The sequence below is a fragment of the Drosophila erecta genome, unplaced genomic scaffold (assembly GCF_003286155.1).
Source record: "Drosophila erecta strain 14021-0224.00,06,07 unplaced genomic scaffold, DereRS2 tig00000092-arrow-pilon, whole genome shotgun sequence".
In the NCBI taxonomy this organism is placed as follows: Eukaryota; Metazoa; Arthropoda; class Insecta; order Diptera; family Drosophilidae; genus Drosophila; species Drosophila erecta.
Genome location: NW_020825207.1, coordinates 18,484,850 through 18,498,857, shown reverse-complemented (window position 1 = coordinate 18,498,857; position 14,008 = coordinate 18,484,850). Strand labels below are relative to the sequence as shown.

The 14,008-nt window shown below is 44.6% G+C and overlaps 2 protein-coding genes across 10 annotated transcripts in view; one reads left to right on the top strand and one right to left on the bottom strand.

Moving 5' to 3' along the window:
- Positions 1 to 14,008, bottom strand: part of LOC6548947 (protein sickie) — a 135,234-nt gene that overhangs the window by 35,163 nt on the left and 86,063 nt on the right. For 8 of the 9 annotated variants that reach the window (XM_015156478.2, XM_015156483.2, XM_001974168.3 and 5 more), the window contains 3 exons: positions 13,512 to 13,642; positions 12,504 to 12,612; positions 10,921 to 12,417 (listed from right to left, as the gene is read on the bottom strand). In XM_015156478.2, coding sequence (XP_015011964.2) covers positions 10,921 to 12,417; positions 12,504 to 12,612; positions 13,512 to 13,642 — 1,737 coding nt within the window. Of the gene's footprint in view, positions 1 to 4,216; positions 4,660 to 10,920; positions 12,418 to 12,503; positions 12,613 to 13,511; positions 13,643 to 14,008 lie in introns of those variants that run through there. The other variant, XM_015156484.2, reaches the window with a different exon arrangement.
- LOC26527104 (protein Turandot E-like) lies at positions 8,898 to 9,528 on the top strand. The gene is made up of 2 exons (XM_015157425.2): positions 8,898 to 9,002; positions 9,065 to 9,528. Exons 1-2 carry the CDS (start codon positions 8,980 to 8,982, stop codon positions 9,477 to 9,479), a joined length of 438 nt encoding a protein of 145 aa, XP_015012911.1. The 5' UTR covers positions 8,898 to 8,979; the 3' UTR covers positions 9,480 to 9,528.

Here is a 14,008-nt window from a genome sequence, read left to right as displayed (position 1 = left end):
AGCAACTGAAATACACTTTTCTTTTTATGTGAGGCCTCCTATTCCTATTCCGCCTATTCACTTGGTAGCTTATGCTTCTAATACGAAAGAGCTCAAAAATTTCCACTTATATGTTTTTTATGCCAGTGCGTAGTACACGTCGATTGCAGTGGATATGAATCAATGCCAGTACATGCGTACAGAAATTAAGTATTGCAGTTCGATTAAATCTACGTTGCTTCTAACGTCGATAAACTATTTATAATAGCACTAATTCTTTCCTGCCAGCCTTTAGTGTTGAAAATAAAAGCGTCATCGCTCACTGTGCTTGGGGGCGGCAAGGACCTCGTCTCCTAAATGGAATCCTGGCATTCCAGAGCTCCGTCCTGCCGTTGTGTGCACTTTGTATCGATGTCAGTGCGCGGAGTTTAGTTTTTGGGAGCACATACTACATACTCGTACTAGTGTGTACGTACGTGTTGCCAAAAAATAAATGCCTCCCCAGGCGAGAGTGCAGAAATGAAATTCCATGCATGTCTGCAGCGGACTTCCCAGTTCCATGGCTCCACCATTTCGGCCATTTTAGTCCGCTGGAGTTTCCTAATTTCGTGCACAAAATGTAATTTGCATGGGAGCCGAGTGGCAGGAGCACAACAACCAGGGCGGAAAGACAAAGTGAAAAGCCATAAACAAGCGCTTTAAACTGTCGGTCTGTTTAAATTCGGGCTGTGTTCGAGTATTTTTAATTTAGTCGCGCTAATTTATTCCCTGACCAAGAGCACGTGTTCAATTTAAATGAGCAGGCTTCTGGCGGCCATGTTTTCAGAAGGGGATTGCTCTTCGAGGTGGCAACACATTGGCGTAATTGCCGCTTTTAATTGACAGTTGGCTCCTAAATTCGCCGAACTGGCATGGGCTTTTACGTAGATAATTAGGCGTGGAATTCAGGTCCTCGACAGAAATTAGTGACCCCAATTCTAATGGTGACTAATGGTGGTCATGAGCAGGACTTGGGGAAAGGCAAAGAAAGGTAATGACTTCAGAGAGAAGCGTGGTAAGTGGATTGCAGTGGAATTACCATAGTTCTCCTTATCATAATTCTCCAATGTGAAAAAGCAGAAAACTAGAACAAAGTCCGACCCTTACAGCGTATTTTATGCGTTGTTTCCTGGCGGAAATATATATTTCTTGTGTGAACCTTGTAAAATTCGATGTCCTATTCGATCCTGCAATCCTTTTCATGTACTACAACTGTCAGCAAAGCAACAAGCGTTGGCAACAAAGTATGCCGACTTATCAGCCCGGGAAATAGCGAACAATGCTTCAGTATCTTTCGGATCCCTTCCCATTCCCAGAACACGATAACGTTCTGTGAATGGAATTCTGACAGCCCCACGGGCGTTACGAGCGCATTAATAAAAGTGTCGAACAGGCAGGCCGGAATGTGGGTGGCTCGCTCGATCCGAGATGAGTTGGCACGCAACCTTCAGCCAGCTCCTCCCAGCCTGGCTTCTATTCCGCGATGGCCTTGCAAATGGCGGCCAACAAGGCGGAGAGGCGAAGAGGCGAAAAGGCGCCTAAAAGCAGGCAACACTCGAAGCAAGGCAAAGAGCGGGACTGTGTCAAGGATATAATGGAGGATTTAGTAGGCGTTTCTGGCAACTGAGTAGCAAAGAGCGATCTTTTCACCGAACCAGCTTTATCTATTTGTACAAATTTATAAAATATATAACTTAGAGATATAATTATTGTCAAACATTCACATCATTTCTCATTTCATTTCCATCTTGGCCTAACCTTTTTTGGTTCCATTATCCCACTGAAGCAATCCGACTCGCAACTACTGGGTAGCAAAATGAATTGCACACCCGTACGAGCAGGCCCACATCAATTATGCAATCGACAGGGAGTATTTCCCCAAAGCAATTGTTTGCCTTTTGCGATTCTCGACCAACTGTGTGGGTCATAAATTATGGCAGCCAGGAAAATGGGTCCAGTTGGTAAGACGAAAAGCGGCCTTCTAGTGAGTTAAAACGATTTGAGGGGGACCACTCAAAGGCGAAACTTTTTCGCCAAGTTTTTGCGAAACAAAAATTCTTGGCCGCTTACTTTGAGCTTCAGAAGGCTCCTCGAATGAAAGCGTCAAACGAATACAGATTAAATGAAGCACAAAACTTTGTTAATATGCTAAACCAAGACATAATACCTCTGTTTGGTCCCAAGGGTAAGAGTAGTTCTGTCTGAAAAATTAGGAGCTGGGTTTTTGGTTGCACATTTTAATTAAGAAAGCTGCAAATTACAGACAAACAACAGACAAAGCAAATCGGGTGGAGGAGCAGGATAAAAACCGGATATGAGAGATACAGAAACCACCGGACAAGTTGACTTGAACAATTGAGAAGGGAAGAAGATAAATGAAACTTATATAAAGTACTAGTACTAGTACATGGAGTAATTTTGGACAGACGTCGAGGTTTGATGACAGGACATCGCTGCTGTATTAAGTTCCCAGTTTCAGCTAAAACTAAAGGTGCTTTGGTTTAGCCCTTTCAAGCAAGTTTTAATTAAAGAACTTAAAGCTCTTTCCACCTATTTAGCCCTATTCCACCTGGCAGAACTACTTAGCTTGCTCATTAATAAACTCATTTGGTAAGTTGGTTAGTTTGCTTACGTCGCTTGTCAGTTTACTTCAGGGTCCTTCAGGAAGAGGACACGCAAAAGACAAGCCCTCTTCGATCGCCCACCCCCAAGCCAAGTAATTTGTTGTTCCTAATCACATTGTGCCATCGATTTTCCATACACAGGACACACCTCCCGGCCGACCACATATCTGCCTGGCCAGAAATATGTGTGAGCCAGGATAAGCAGCAGGATAAGTGGTATATCGCTAGGTATATTGCGATTTTCCCTATGGCCCTAAATCATGCAAAGTGGGTTTGCGTTGCGGTATTGTTCTTGGTCCGCCACTTGACAGTTTCCACTGCGGCAAACTTCTGCCGTTTTTAGGCCAACCCGTTTATGGCCCCGTTTGGGCCATCCTGTCCTGCCTCGTCCTGTTCCCGGGTTCCCGGGTTCCGGGGTTCGCGGGTTCCCTGCTTTCCCTTGCCGCAATAGTGTGAATCTCTTTCTGTGCTGGCCGACATAAAAGTTTTATATATGCCAGCCCGGCATTTGAGGCGTTTTTATTAGCCTCTGACTGTCTTACATAAATTTAACATTAAATTAAGTGCCATTTCACCTTGCAGGAGGGTTGGAATGCCCGGAACACAAAATGAGAGGCAACGTTTTCCGAAGTTCATTGCACTTACATTGAATCAAAAAGGGGAAGTTTATCAGATTGTTGGGCTTGAAGAACGGATTCGAATTAAGTACCTCTGAATCCCTCTTGTCATTCGACACAAAAGATCAAATATTTATATAACGTTTTGTTTTTGAGACCTAAGACTGTAATTTAATTTGGCTTGTAATCAACAAGTGTTTAGTGCACAATTTGAAAATCGCACATAAAATCAAAAGAATTCAATTAAAACGAACAACGTTTGTATAAGCATCTAGAATACTATGTTATACCCCTATTCAGTTAGTCAACTGAGTCGGGATTGAAACCACATGGCGCCTGGACGAGCTTAGCCAGCTTAACCCTCTGCGGTTACTGGTGGTTTTTCAGACCCCAGTCAGGCGTGCCTCGAAAGCCGCCTAGCTCATTGTAAATTCCGGCTAAGCCCGAGCACAGAAACTATTAGGCAAAGCCACTCGTTTGAGTGGGTTAGAGGTGGAAAAACAGGTCCTTCGAAGGGTACACACTGCCTGTTGCTTTTGGTGCTGTCTTTTTTGGAAAAGTGGCTCCCCAGTGGTTCCCTTTTAAGATTTATGGGCGCTGGGCTAGTTGGAATACACACACATAGTGCTATTTGAAGTAAATGTTGAAATTGATGGACAGTTGATAGACAGAGCGAGTAAATTGATTAGGGTGACATGTGGGAAAATGCGAGCGGGTCTGGTCTCCATGTTTGTTTACCTTCGACTGGGAGCCCTTTTTGTGACCTTCTTTGCATACAACTTGGCCAAACACCAGAGCAAACACACCAGGAGGGAGTAAACAAAGGCAGGAGTCCGAATGGAAGTCAAAGTCGGTCCGAGGGTTTAATGCCCCGGGGCAGTCATTGACACCCGAAGCTCCTCCATTTGCTGGCGATGGTAGGATCCAGATTGGAACACGGTAATTAAACAAATTTACCTTTATCTGATGTCGGTAAATATTGGAGCAGTTTTCACTCCATGAACATTGTTATCCACACGCTGAAAAGTATGCAAGTTCGGAAAACTCATGGGAACTCGTCATGTTTTCCCAGCACTCACAAATAAACCGCACTTCACTAAACATTTAAATATATTCATTCCGAGCGAAACATTTCGTTTGAATTTTGTAAAAAGCTGATACTTTTAGCTGAGAGTCACTTAAGCTCTTAGGTAAGGGAAATCCTAATGTATTACAGCACAAGTCACTTCAGAAATCTTACGTATTTATTAACTCATTTTTTTTTACAACTCTCTACATGTTTTGAAATATTTTAAATATTTTGTATGAACGCGCTGTTTCCATCCGCTTCTGCCGCACATTTTCGTGTGGCAACCGCAAAGACCGAGTGTTCAAATGCGTTTCTGGGGTTGCTCTTCCGTTGTGCCGTGGAAAAGCCAAGTTCGAAAGGCAGGGAAATTTCGAAAAGCCATTTTAAGAGAGACCAAAAGAGAGCCGCTGCGCATAAGAGAACCCAGGCGCTTCTGTGTTGAAAGTAAAAGGCTTCGCGACATGCAACGCCTGTCGAATTCAAGACACCTGCCCACCCGAACACCACGCCATTTGTGTATGGCCATACCTGTCTGTTTGCAACTCTGGAGTTTCGCATTTTTGGCTTTGGGCGTATTTTTTGTCCGTGCTCTGCTGGCCACGCACTTGTTAAATAGTTAAGCAGCCCGCAGCATGATAATTTACCAAAACAGCAAAGGGGGCACTCGGATGTGGCAGTGGGTAGGAAAGTTTGGCGAAAAGGAAGTTGCCGCAAAGTTTGTAACATGGCTCTCGAGCTGGCAGCTTGCAATTGAAATTGATGGGCTGTCTTGCCATAAAGATAGAGAATTTGCTGATTTTACACACTGCAATAATATTAATATTAATAAAGGGGTCTTTACAATTAAATTTGTAATAAAAAATAGCTTTGGAAAGGCGTTTCTATTTTCAAGACACTGCTGCATTCCATGTAGCAAAAAGGTTATTTGTACATTTTTAGTAACTGTTTTTTTATTTTCCTAATATCAAAATATGTTTACAGCTACCAAAACACTAATAAAACTGTCATATTCCTTTCTCTTAGGATGACAGTCATTCGGGTTTATGGTTCCCTTGTACGTGCATATAAAAAGCGGGCTTAAGTTTCCCTTTTTCCCGTCGCTCCGCGCTTTTTCTCTCTTTCGGCCCAGTCCTGAGTCCTGAGTCCTGGGTCCTGAGTCCTGAGTCCCGCCATATGATGTGAATCATGGCCAGGAGCAGAGTGAGGGAATTTCGCGACTGCCAAGTGGGTTGGTGCGGTGGTGGTTCTCTCGCAGAGTTCCACCCACTCTCGGCCAAACTGTCTGCCAAAGCAACAAATGTCTTTCAGCCACAGTTCGGCGGAGAGAGCCATATACAGCTGTTGGCCCAAACTTAAGAGAGAAGCCCACTTCGAAGCCAAGTTCGCTCTTCTTTTCTGATGCCAACAGCCGAAACTCGTTTCGCACTGCTTGGGCGTTTGTCAGCCCGGCTTAAGCGCCAGAAATAATTGAGCCAAGGGCGGGCTGGTTGTGCTGTTGCAATGCACCGAAAACCAAAAAAACTGCAAAATGTTCGCAAGTGTTTGGTGAATGAAAAGCGAAACTTGATTGGCTGGCAAGTTGACGATGGAAATTCATTAATTGACAGCGATATCCAAGCACCATGTGCACACACAGAGCATTTTATGGCATTTCATTATTTGCGCAGCTCATTAATCTTGTGGATCGGAAAACAGTGATTGGGCTGTACAATTGGCTGTTCAATTGAAATTGATAAATTAGGGCCACGGCCCATATCGAACAATGATGAAAAATGTATTAGGTCAAAATATTAAAATTATAAACAATTTGCACACTTCAATGGCATCTAAACATTGTTTATTGTCTAGTCAATCAATTAATTTAAGCCGCATGCTAGTCTTCTCAAAGACAATAATTAAAAATAAAAAAAAAGCAGTGGCAGAGTTATTGGAAACCAATTAAGTCAAAATCTTGGATTTCTCAGCTGCTGCTGTTGGCCAAGTCCAAGCCACAATATGTGTATATAAAAGCAGACAGATACACTAACTGGTTTGATTGGGGCAAGTTGAAAGGTCAGTTATGGCCTAAAGGCTTGCGATTGCTTTGCCACACGCTTTGAGTTGCTTTTAATTGTTTAGCACATGCCGTGGGTGAGTTCGAATGAAAAACGCTTGCTTTTGAGCCGCTGCGACTGCCGTTTTATCTATTTGATTTTCTGGCATACGGAAAACTGCAACTGGTTTTTGATTCGCCAAGCCTGACAAATGTTGCAATTTTGGCGAGCAATTTGTTGAATGGCGTTTATATAATGTCAAACAGCAAATTCAAAGCAACAAGAGTATGTTCAATATTTTTAATAAAAATATTTAATTTATAATGCATTCAACTTGTATCACCTAAAAATGCTGGATTTCTGCAAGTGTATAGGGTATTATTATTAAGATGTTTACCCCTGCTGAATTTAGCTTATAGCAACAAATACCTTGAAAATCATTTTTAATCCCTATATGAATTTTCAATTAATGTCTTATCCTGAGTTGCCATCCTGATGCTTAAGGATGTAGCGCGCTGCCATCCGGATTTGTAAGGATGTCGACAATTGAGAACATAGGTTTGAGTACCAGATATCTTTAGCCAGTTTCACGCCCATGTCAAATGTAGATATTCAAAGTATATGATGTACGAGCGAAATGTAGAATATAATAATTTGTAGAAAAAAGGAATTCCTTTTATAAAAAATTGAATAAATAATTTTAAAATGAGCATATTCACTTTATTTAAATAATACCAACGGTTCCTACAGTCGCATGCATATATAAGCCTAAAAACAGAAGAGGTAGACATGTAAATATTTTAAGAGCAGTATATTTTTATTTTTCGCTGACGCTACAAGTTTTTATACGCCTTCAATAAATGTAACGCGTCCATAATGCGTCACATGAGATTTAACGCAAAAGGACGTTCAAACAAATTGAATACCCCAAAAATGTTCGGTTCATTTAACCCACTCGACACTCGGGGGTCAACTAAAACCGGAAAAAAGTGGATGAGAAAAAATGGAGCCCAAAAAAGTGTATCAAATCGAGGCTGTTGAGGGTCTGTTTGGCATTGAGCACTCGAGTGGACAGCAGACAGGTGGAAATGCCCGGTCAGGAAACACTTTTAGTCCACGCTGCTTGGTTCACTGGGTTTCGGGATTGAATTAATAAAAACCATTTCCAGGCATTATAACGTGGTAAGTAAGATTGGGGACTAGCTGCGAAGCTTATTTTCAATTTATGTTCATGGAAAATGCCCCATATGCGTGAAATAACTTTTGGCAATTCGAATTTGAATTAGCTGATCATCCTCTTTAATGTGTTAAAATAAAATGAATTTAACTTGGCAAGCTTTCATTTCCTAACCATTCCTTAATCTAAACAATGTTCTGGGGAATTCCCTTTCGAGAAATGCAATAAAAGTTCATTTTCACTTACCGTGTGCGTTAAAAGTGTGTGTAAAAGAATGGCACGCTCGCACCATAAATCAATTGCATTGAAAAATGCTTTATTAAATAAAAGGAGGTAGCTGGGATTTCCGATGGCCAGCGTCGAGCCACCGAGGATATCGCCATATGTACGTCCAGTTGGGGCACCACTGCCCCTGCCCCTCTGCACATCCTGTCTGGCTTGCAGCTAACTGTCTGCTTCCGATGCCACAATTTACCCCTTTTCCCTGCGCCCGCCCGATATCCATATCCATGCTGAAGTATTTTTGCGCCCTGCTGCATTTTGATTTACTTTCATGGCTAGACAACGCATGTTGAGGCGTCATAAGACCGGCTCACTTGTTGGGCTTCGGAAATTATGTCCTGCAGGTGTCTGCGCCGCAACTGATTAGCTCCTGCCCCCAAGGACTCGCCGAGGGTCCTGTGGCTCCACCGCTGACGCTAATGCGACAGGTTGCCAGTCAGCGACGTGCATTAAAATTCAATTACAAAATATTTTCCAGCTGCACTACGTGGTCGGGCTTAGACTCGAGGTCCAGGGTCACTTTCTATTTGGGATTCCACTGAACTTCGCGACAGCTGTTCCTATTTACAAGAGCTCAGTTCGTTCCGGCAGTGGTATTGCATTAATTTCAGAGATCAAACGCGCTGACAGAACCGCAAGCTAATGAAAATGTGAAAAGCCTCTGACAGCCCCACTTTCATTCATTTTCCCATTTACAGTCCGTGAGCGCTTTTTAATGAAATACGATGTGGCAAAGCTACATTCCGACAAGTTCTTTGACGAATAATGAGCAATTTCGACAATTTAATTGCAGCTACTCTTGGGTATATTCTATATATAGTAAAGGTAAGCCGAATTAGTTCATAATATGAGACTAATAAACTTTGTATAAATCTAGTCATTTCATTATAGTATTTCAATTACATACATATAATGCTCACTGCGCCTTTTCTTAGAACATGCCATTAAATGCGTTTAAGTGGAATCCTCTATATTATCTTATTCTGTGCAGAATTGATACCCTGAGAACGAATTCGGAGAAATGAACTATAATAAAATCACCCAGTAAGTGATAAGAATGCGGTGCAGTACGCTGGCAAACGCATATAAAGCGCAGAGATTGATACTGCATCTTATAAGTTCCAATCGAACAGTACACAGCGACACATCAACATTGAAGATGAATTCCGCACTGCAAATTAGGTGAGCAATACTAAATACTGAGCAAGTCTAAGTCCAGCCGACTTAATATTAAATGTTTTCAGCTGCCTTCTCCTGGTTCTTGGCTGCCTTTTGGGCTCAGGACACTCCCAAAGTGAAGCTGAATTCGCGGCCAAGTCCCGAGAAATAAGTCAGATTTTCGGGAATCCCTCCGTCGATAAATACACGAAGGCCCGCAATTTGCCCAAGCTGATAGCCTTTTACGAGAAATACTCCAGTCGCCTACATCTGACAGCTCAGAAAAAGAATAACATCAATAATGCTATTAAGCAGTATCGTGCACAGCAAAACCACCAAGTTGACGGAGTATCTGCTCAGGGAGGATGGGTATCTGGCATACTCAAGGCAATTGCTGACGCCATTTTGGGGGGCAATGACAGCCCGAAGACCGATAAGAATAATAATAATAACAATAAGAACGAAAATGTAAATCTGATCAACACATATGTTAAGCTGTAAAGAAATAGATTGGGCAAAACTGCAATAAACATGAATTAATTCAAAGAAATCTGCATAAATGCCTAAGATTTATCTCAAAACAACTAGTAACAATCCCACATTCAATTTGCAAGAGCGACAATATCAACTTTTATCGCGAAAGAAGTGTATCTGCTCCTTTTTAGCATATCTCCACTCCAACTAGCTTATCTTACAGTTTCGGCTTTTAGAAATGTTACTCACTACTAAAATCTAACTCAACATTAGGAATTATCAGATTTCTAAGCAAACTCCGACTTTTTTGGAAAATAGGCACGAGCAGGTGGATTTTCCATGGGGATTTTCCGGTGGGGCAATACCTATGCGAGGAGCATTTCCTGCTGACAGGTGAGTGCTGTCGATTGTCGGGTCGCCTGCCTTTGACAATAGTAAATGACATTTGACATGCCACCGCACGATTACAGGCAGGGATTCTGGCAGTTGTCGTCGAGTGGATTTCATGCAAATTGGCAAATTTTAGCTGGATCGGAGCTGGCCTTTGTGAAGTGGATACCCTTGTGTATCCTGCAGGAAGTTGTTGAGGTGGTTAAGTGGCTGCCAACGCAATTAACTGCTTCACATGGTGATGAGAGGTGCTCAACTGACAGTCAGTTCTACATGTTGAATGTGCGACACAAAAAGTGCGGCCAATTGTGCGTGGCGCGCGAGTAAAATGGAGACAGCTGAATGAAATGACATCAAAACCCATCGAAAGTGCACCCAAGCCTGGACTCAAAGTAGCACCCAAACCGGCACTTCCTCCATTTAAATTCCGCTTGTTGCCCTCCAGCAGGCGACAAAAGAACTCGACACATTTACAAGACACAAATGCGGGGTCCATCTTCTTGGAAACAGCCATCCATACCAGGCCGAAATCGAAGAACGGCAATTTTTGGTTGACTCATTGGTGTCAGCGGAGGCAACACCAATGTGTTGCCTTAAGAAGCAAGTTTCCGATGACTCATGGCAACTGGCGATGAAATGAAAGTAAGTGCTCACCTCAGGAACCACACTGCCAAGCACGGCTCATCATAATAAGGTTGTAAATCGTAAAATACTAATGTGTATAACAAATAAGTGATTCTGATCCTAAAAAGAATATTCGTGAACAGGATTACTAGGTGAGTTGATCAAACGGCGGGAGGTGGCAAAGCCAACAAATTGGTTGAAGCTATAGTATAATTCCGAGTATAATTAAGAATTAATTCTTGAAACTCCTTATCGCGGCACTTCACATTGTTCAGGCAGTATTGATAATTGAGAACGAACTCAGAGAACAGCGCTGCAATCGCTAAAAGCGGAGGGATTGATGGCACAACGCATCAGTTCCAATTGAACAGCAGAGAGCCTCGCATCAATAGTGACTCTTTAAGTTGGCCTTTAATTTGAGCAAAATTGGAAGCAAACTAAGTATGGAACTCACCGCTCTTCGATGGTGGTGGGCAGTTGGGTTCGGGCCCGCATCATGCTGAGAAAGTGCTTTCCGGGGGAGATGCCTCCTGCGGACGAGCTGGGCCCACTCAGACCGCTGCTGCCCTCCGAAAGGTATCCATTGTCGATGTCGTGGAATCGCGATCCCCCCGGGGAGCTGCCCACGCGCAGAGCATCGCCATCGCTGCAGTAGCCCTGGGCAATGTCCGATTCACAAAAGTCCAGGTAGGATTGATGTGGGTGGTGGCCACCGCGAGCCCCCCTCGTCGGCAGGGTCACGTGCGAGTTGTAGCCCCTGAGCAGCGGTCTCATGGGCAGGATGGAACCTCCAGTGGCTGGTGGTGGTGGTGCGGGCAACTGCTCCTCCTTGGACTCGTAGATCGTGCCCACAATCTTGGAGGGTATCGTGTGGAACTTGTTTGGCGAGGCGGTGGGTGTGTTGGGTGCCGAGTTGACCAGCGGCCGCGGCATTCCCTGTCGCATGTGGTGCGGTGGAGAGGACAGTATATGAGGTCCTGCGTTGTACTCCAGTTTCCTAGGAGCGCCGAGGGCGGACTTTGGTGGCGGAAGGCGACTGTTGCCGTAGATACCCGAGCTGTGTTGCGGCGTGCTGGGCTCACTCAGAAACCCATGCGCTGATATGTGGCTCGTTGGCTGACTATTCGCATAGTAGGGAGGTGGTGGCGTCTGATTCTGATGGATATGTGCATGTGTGCTGATGGGTGGCTCGGCCGGCGGTGGCTGGGATATGTTCGAGGATATGTCACTGGTTTCGCGTTTGAGCAGCTGCTGGTGACTCTGCTGCTGAGACTCTGCAGCAGGAGGGTGGCCAGCACCACCACCCAAGGAGGGCAACTTGCTGGTGCCCTTAATGGCGGCAATAGGCTTGGGCAGTCCCCCGCCACTGGGACTCTGGAGGAGTTGGGGCGCCTTCAAGGAGCTCTTCGAATCCGACTTCGAGTGCAGCGAGGACTTCGAGGACGTCTTGGGTGTGTTCTTCTCCACACCACCAACTGCGCGGACCAAAGATGACTTGCCAGTCCTGCCCATTGTGGAGCTACGTGACTCATTGCCCGACTCCTCCTTATTCAAGGACCTCGCCGGACTCTTCTCCTTTTTGTCCAGCTTGGTGGCCTTGTTGGCCTGGTCCTTCTTCTGCTGGGCAGCCAGCAGCTTGGACTGCTTCGTCTTGGGCTGCGGCTTCTGGGAACTCACGCTAATGCTGGGTGGTTTCAGCTGAGATCCATGACCGTCATTTAAACTCAGGCTGGAATCGGAGCGCTCCGACCGCGCGGAGCTGAAGCCCGACGAGGAGGATGTCCTCTTGGACTGGACCTGCGTTTTGCTGGCTACTGAGGCGGCATTTACCGCATTTTGTTGCTTCTCCTTGTTGAACAGCTTCAGCTTGTCCAGCATCGAGTGCTTCTGGGGAGCGGTCTGCGGACTGCTCGGTGAGGGAATGCCGCTCTTAACGCTCGGAGGTCGGAGGCTGAAATGAGATATATTATTCAATAATTATAACGAAATGCGTGTACAGTTAGGAAGCTGTACGTGAAGACTTCAATGGAACCTTACCTGTTATTGTTGCCGCTCTTGAGGCTCTGGATTGTGTGGTTGCTGGTGGGCGGACTGTTTGGACGGCTGGTATTGAAATCACTGCCGCTCTTTCCCAGGCCCGGTATTGCTGAAAGCAAGGGCGATATCAAGGGTTATGCTATAGAATGCTCTAAGGACCTGCAATCCCACTCGATTGTACGATTATCGGCGTCCACTTAACTGAAAGAGTCAAGCCATAAATCTGTGCAAGTGGCAATGCGGACGTTCAGGTTAATTAATTGCCTTGCGTGAGGCTGATAACAGATTGGAAGAAGTCTCGAGAGCAGCTCCGAGATTTATGATTGCCCAGAGACCAGTCGAATATTTGGTGTATAAATCATGCTGGAGAGTGAAACTGTTCTATAATAAGCCCCGGACCGGGAAGCTCATTCTCAAGCAGAATGAAGCGTTTTGTGCCGCACTCTCTCACGATTGGGTCAAAAATGCATGACAAACGGGAAATTGTGGTTGATGAGATTAATTCTCACCTTTCATTTGATTGCTAATGTGAATATTTCGAAGATTCAAAGTTCTTTCCTGGGTATTTGTGCTGCTCAACCTGAAACCAAGAGGTGCGTAGCTCTGAATTTGAGGAATTTTCAATTACTCTCCAGCCTTCTAATTAAATGAAGTATTCAGTTACCTCGTCCACAAATCACCGTCACCTTTTGGCATACGAAATTCTAACCCCAAACGGATCCCCAGGGAGCTCTGGCTATGAAGTTGGGATGTCCCCCGCAATATCCAAATCTCGGTCACAAGCCCACCCGTAAAACGCATTTGAAAAGGGCTAAGTGCAGTCTGCGCTTTCCAGCTTTGGTGGTTGTTTCCCAACCCCCGACCCCCGAGAACGACCCCCGAGACCGAAATTTGTTTATTCCCGGTAAACAATGGGAGGTCCCTCACCTCCCCGCAAAACACATCAGGGTGGTTGAGGGCTTACAGCATTTTTTAATACATTTTCCCAAACCAGAGATGGGTACTCACATGGCGTGTGATTCGGTGTGGGTGGCAGTGGACGCACTTTATCCGGCGGACAGCGCCGTTGGACCATCACGGTGGCGGGCAGTGGAATGGCAGTTCCGCCATTGACCTTTGCGTAGGCGGGAGCAATTTGTCTGCAATGGAGGAGAAGCGCATATAGATATTAAAGTGCACATAATAACAGGAATATTACATGAATTCACAGAGAATTACCATGCAATTTACAATTTTTTAAAAATAATCTTTTATGGTTTTAATGGCCTTCGCCCACGCCTCTGGTCCCAAGTAAATATTTATTGGCAGTCTGCAATCACAGATTTGCGCGGACTGCGGTATCAGTATCTGTAAGATACTTTTGAAATAATGTCATGCTTATAAATTAACCAACGAATGGCTTGTTGTTGCCGCCAAGCCCCTTGGTGCAATAAAAAAATAAGAAGAGAAAACAACATCGACTTTAAGACCTGGCAATGCAGTAAATTTTTTATGTTCGTGATCAT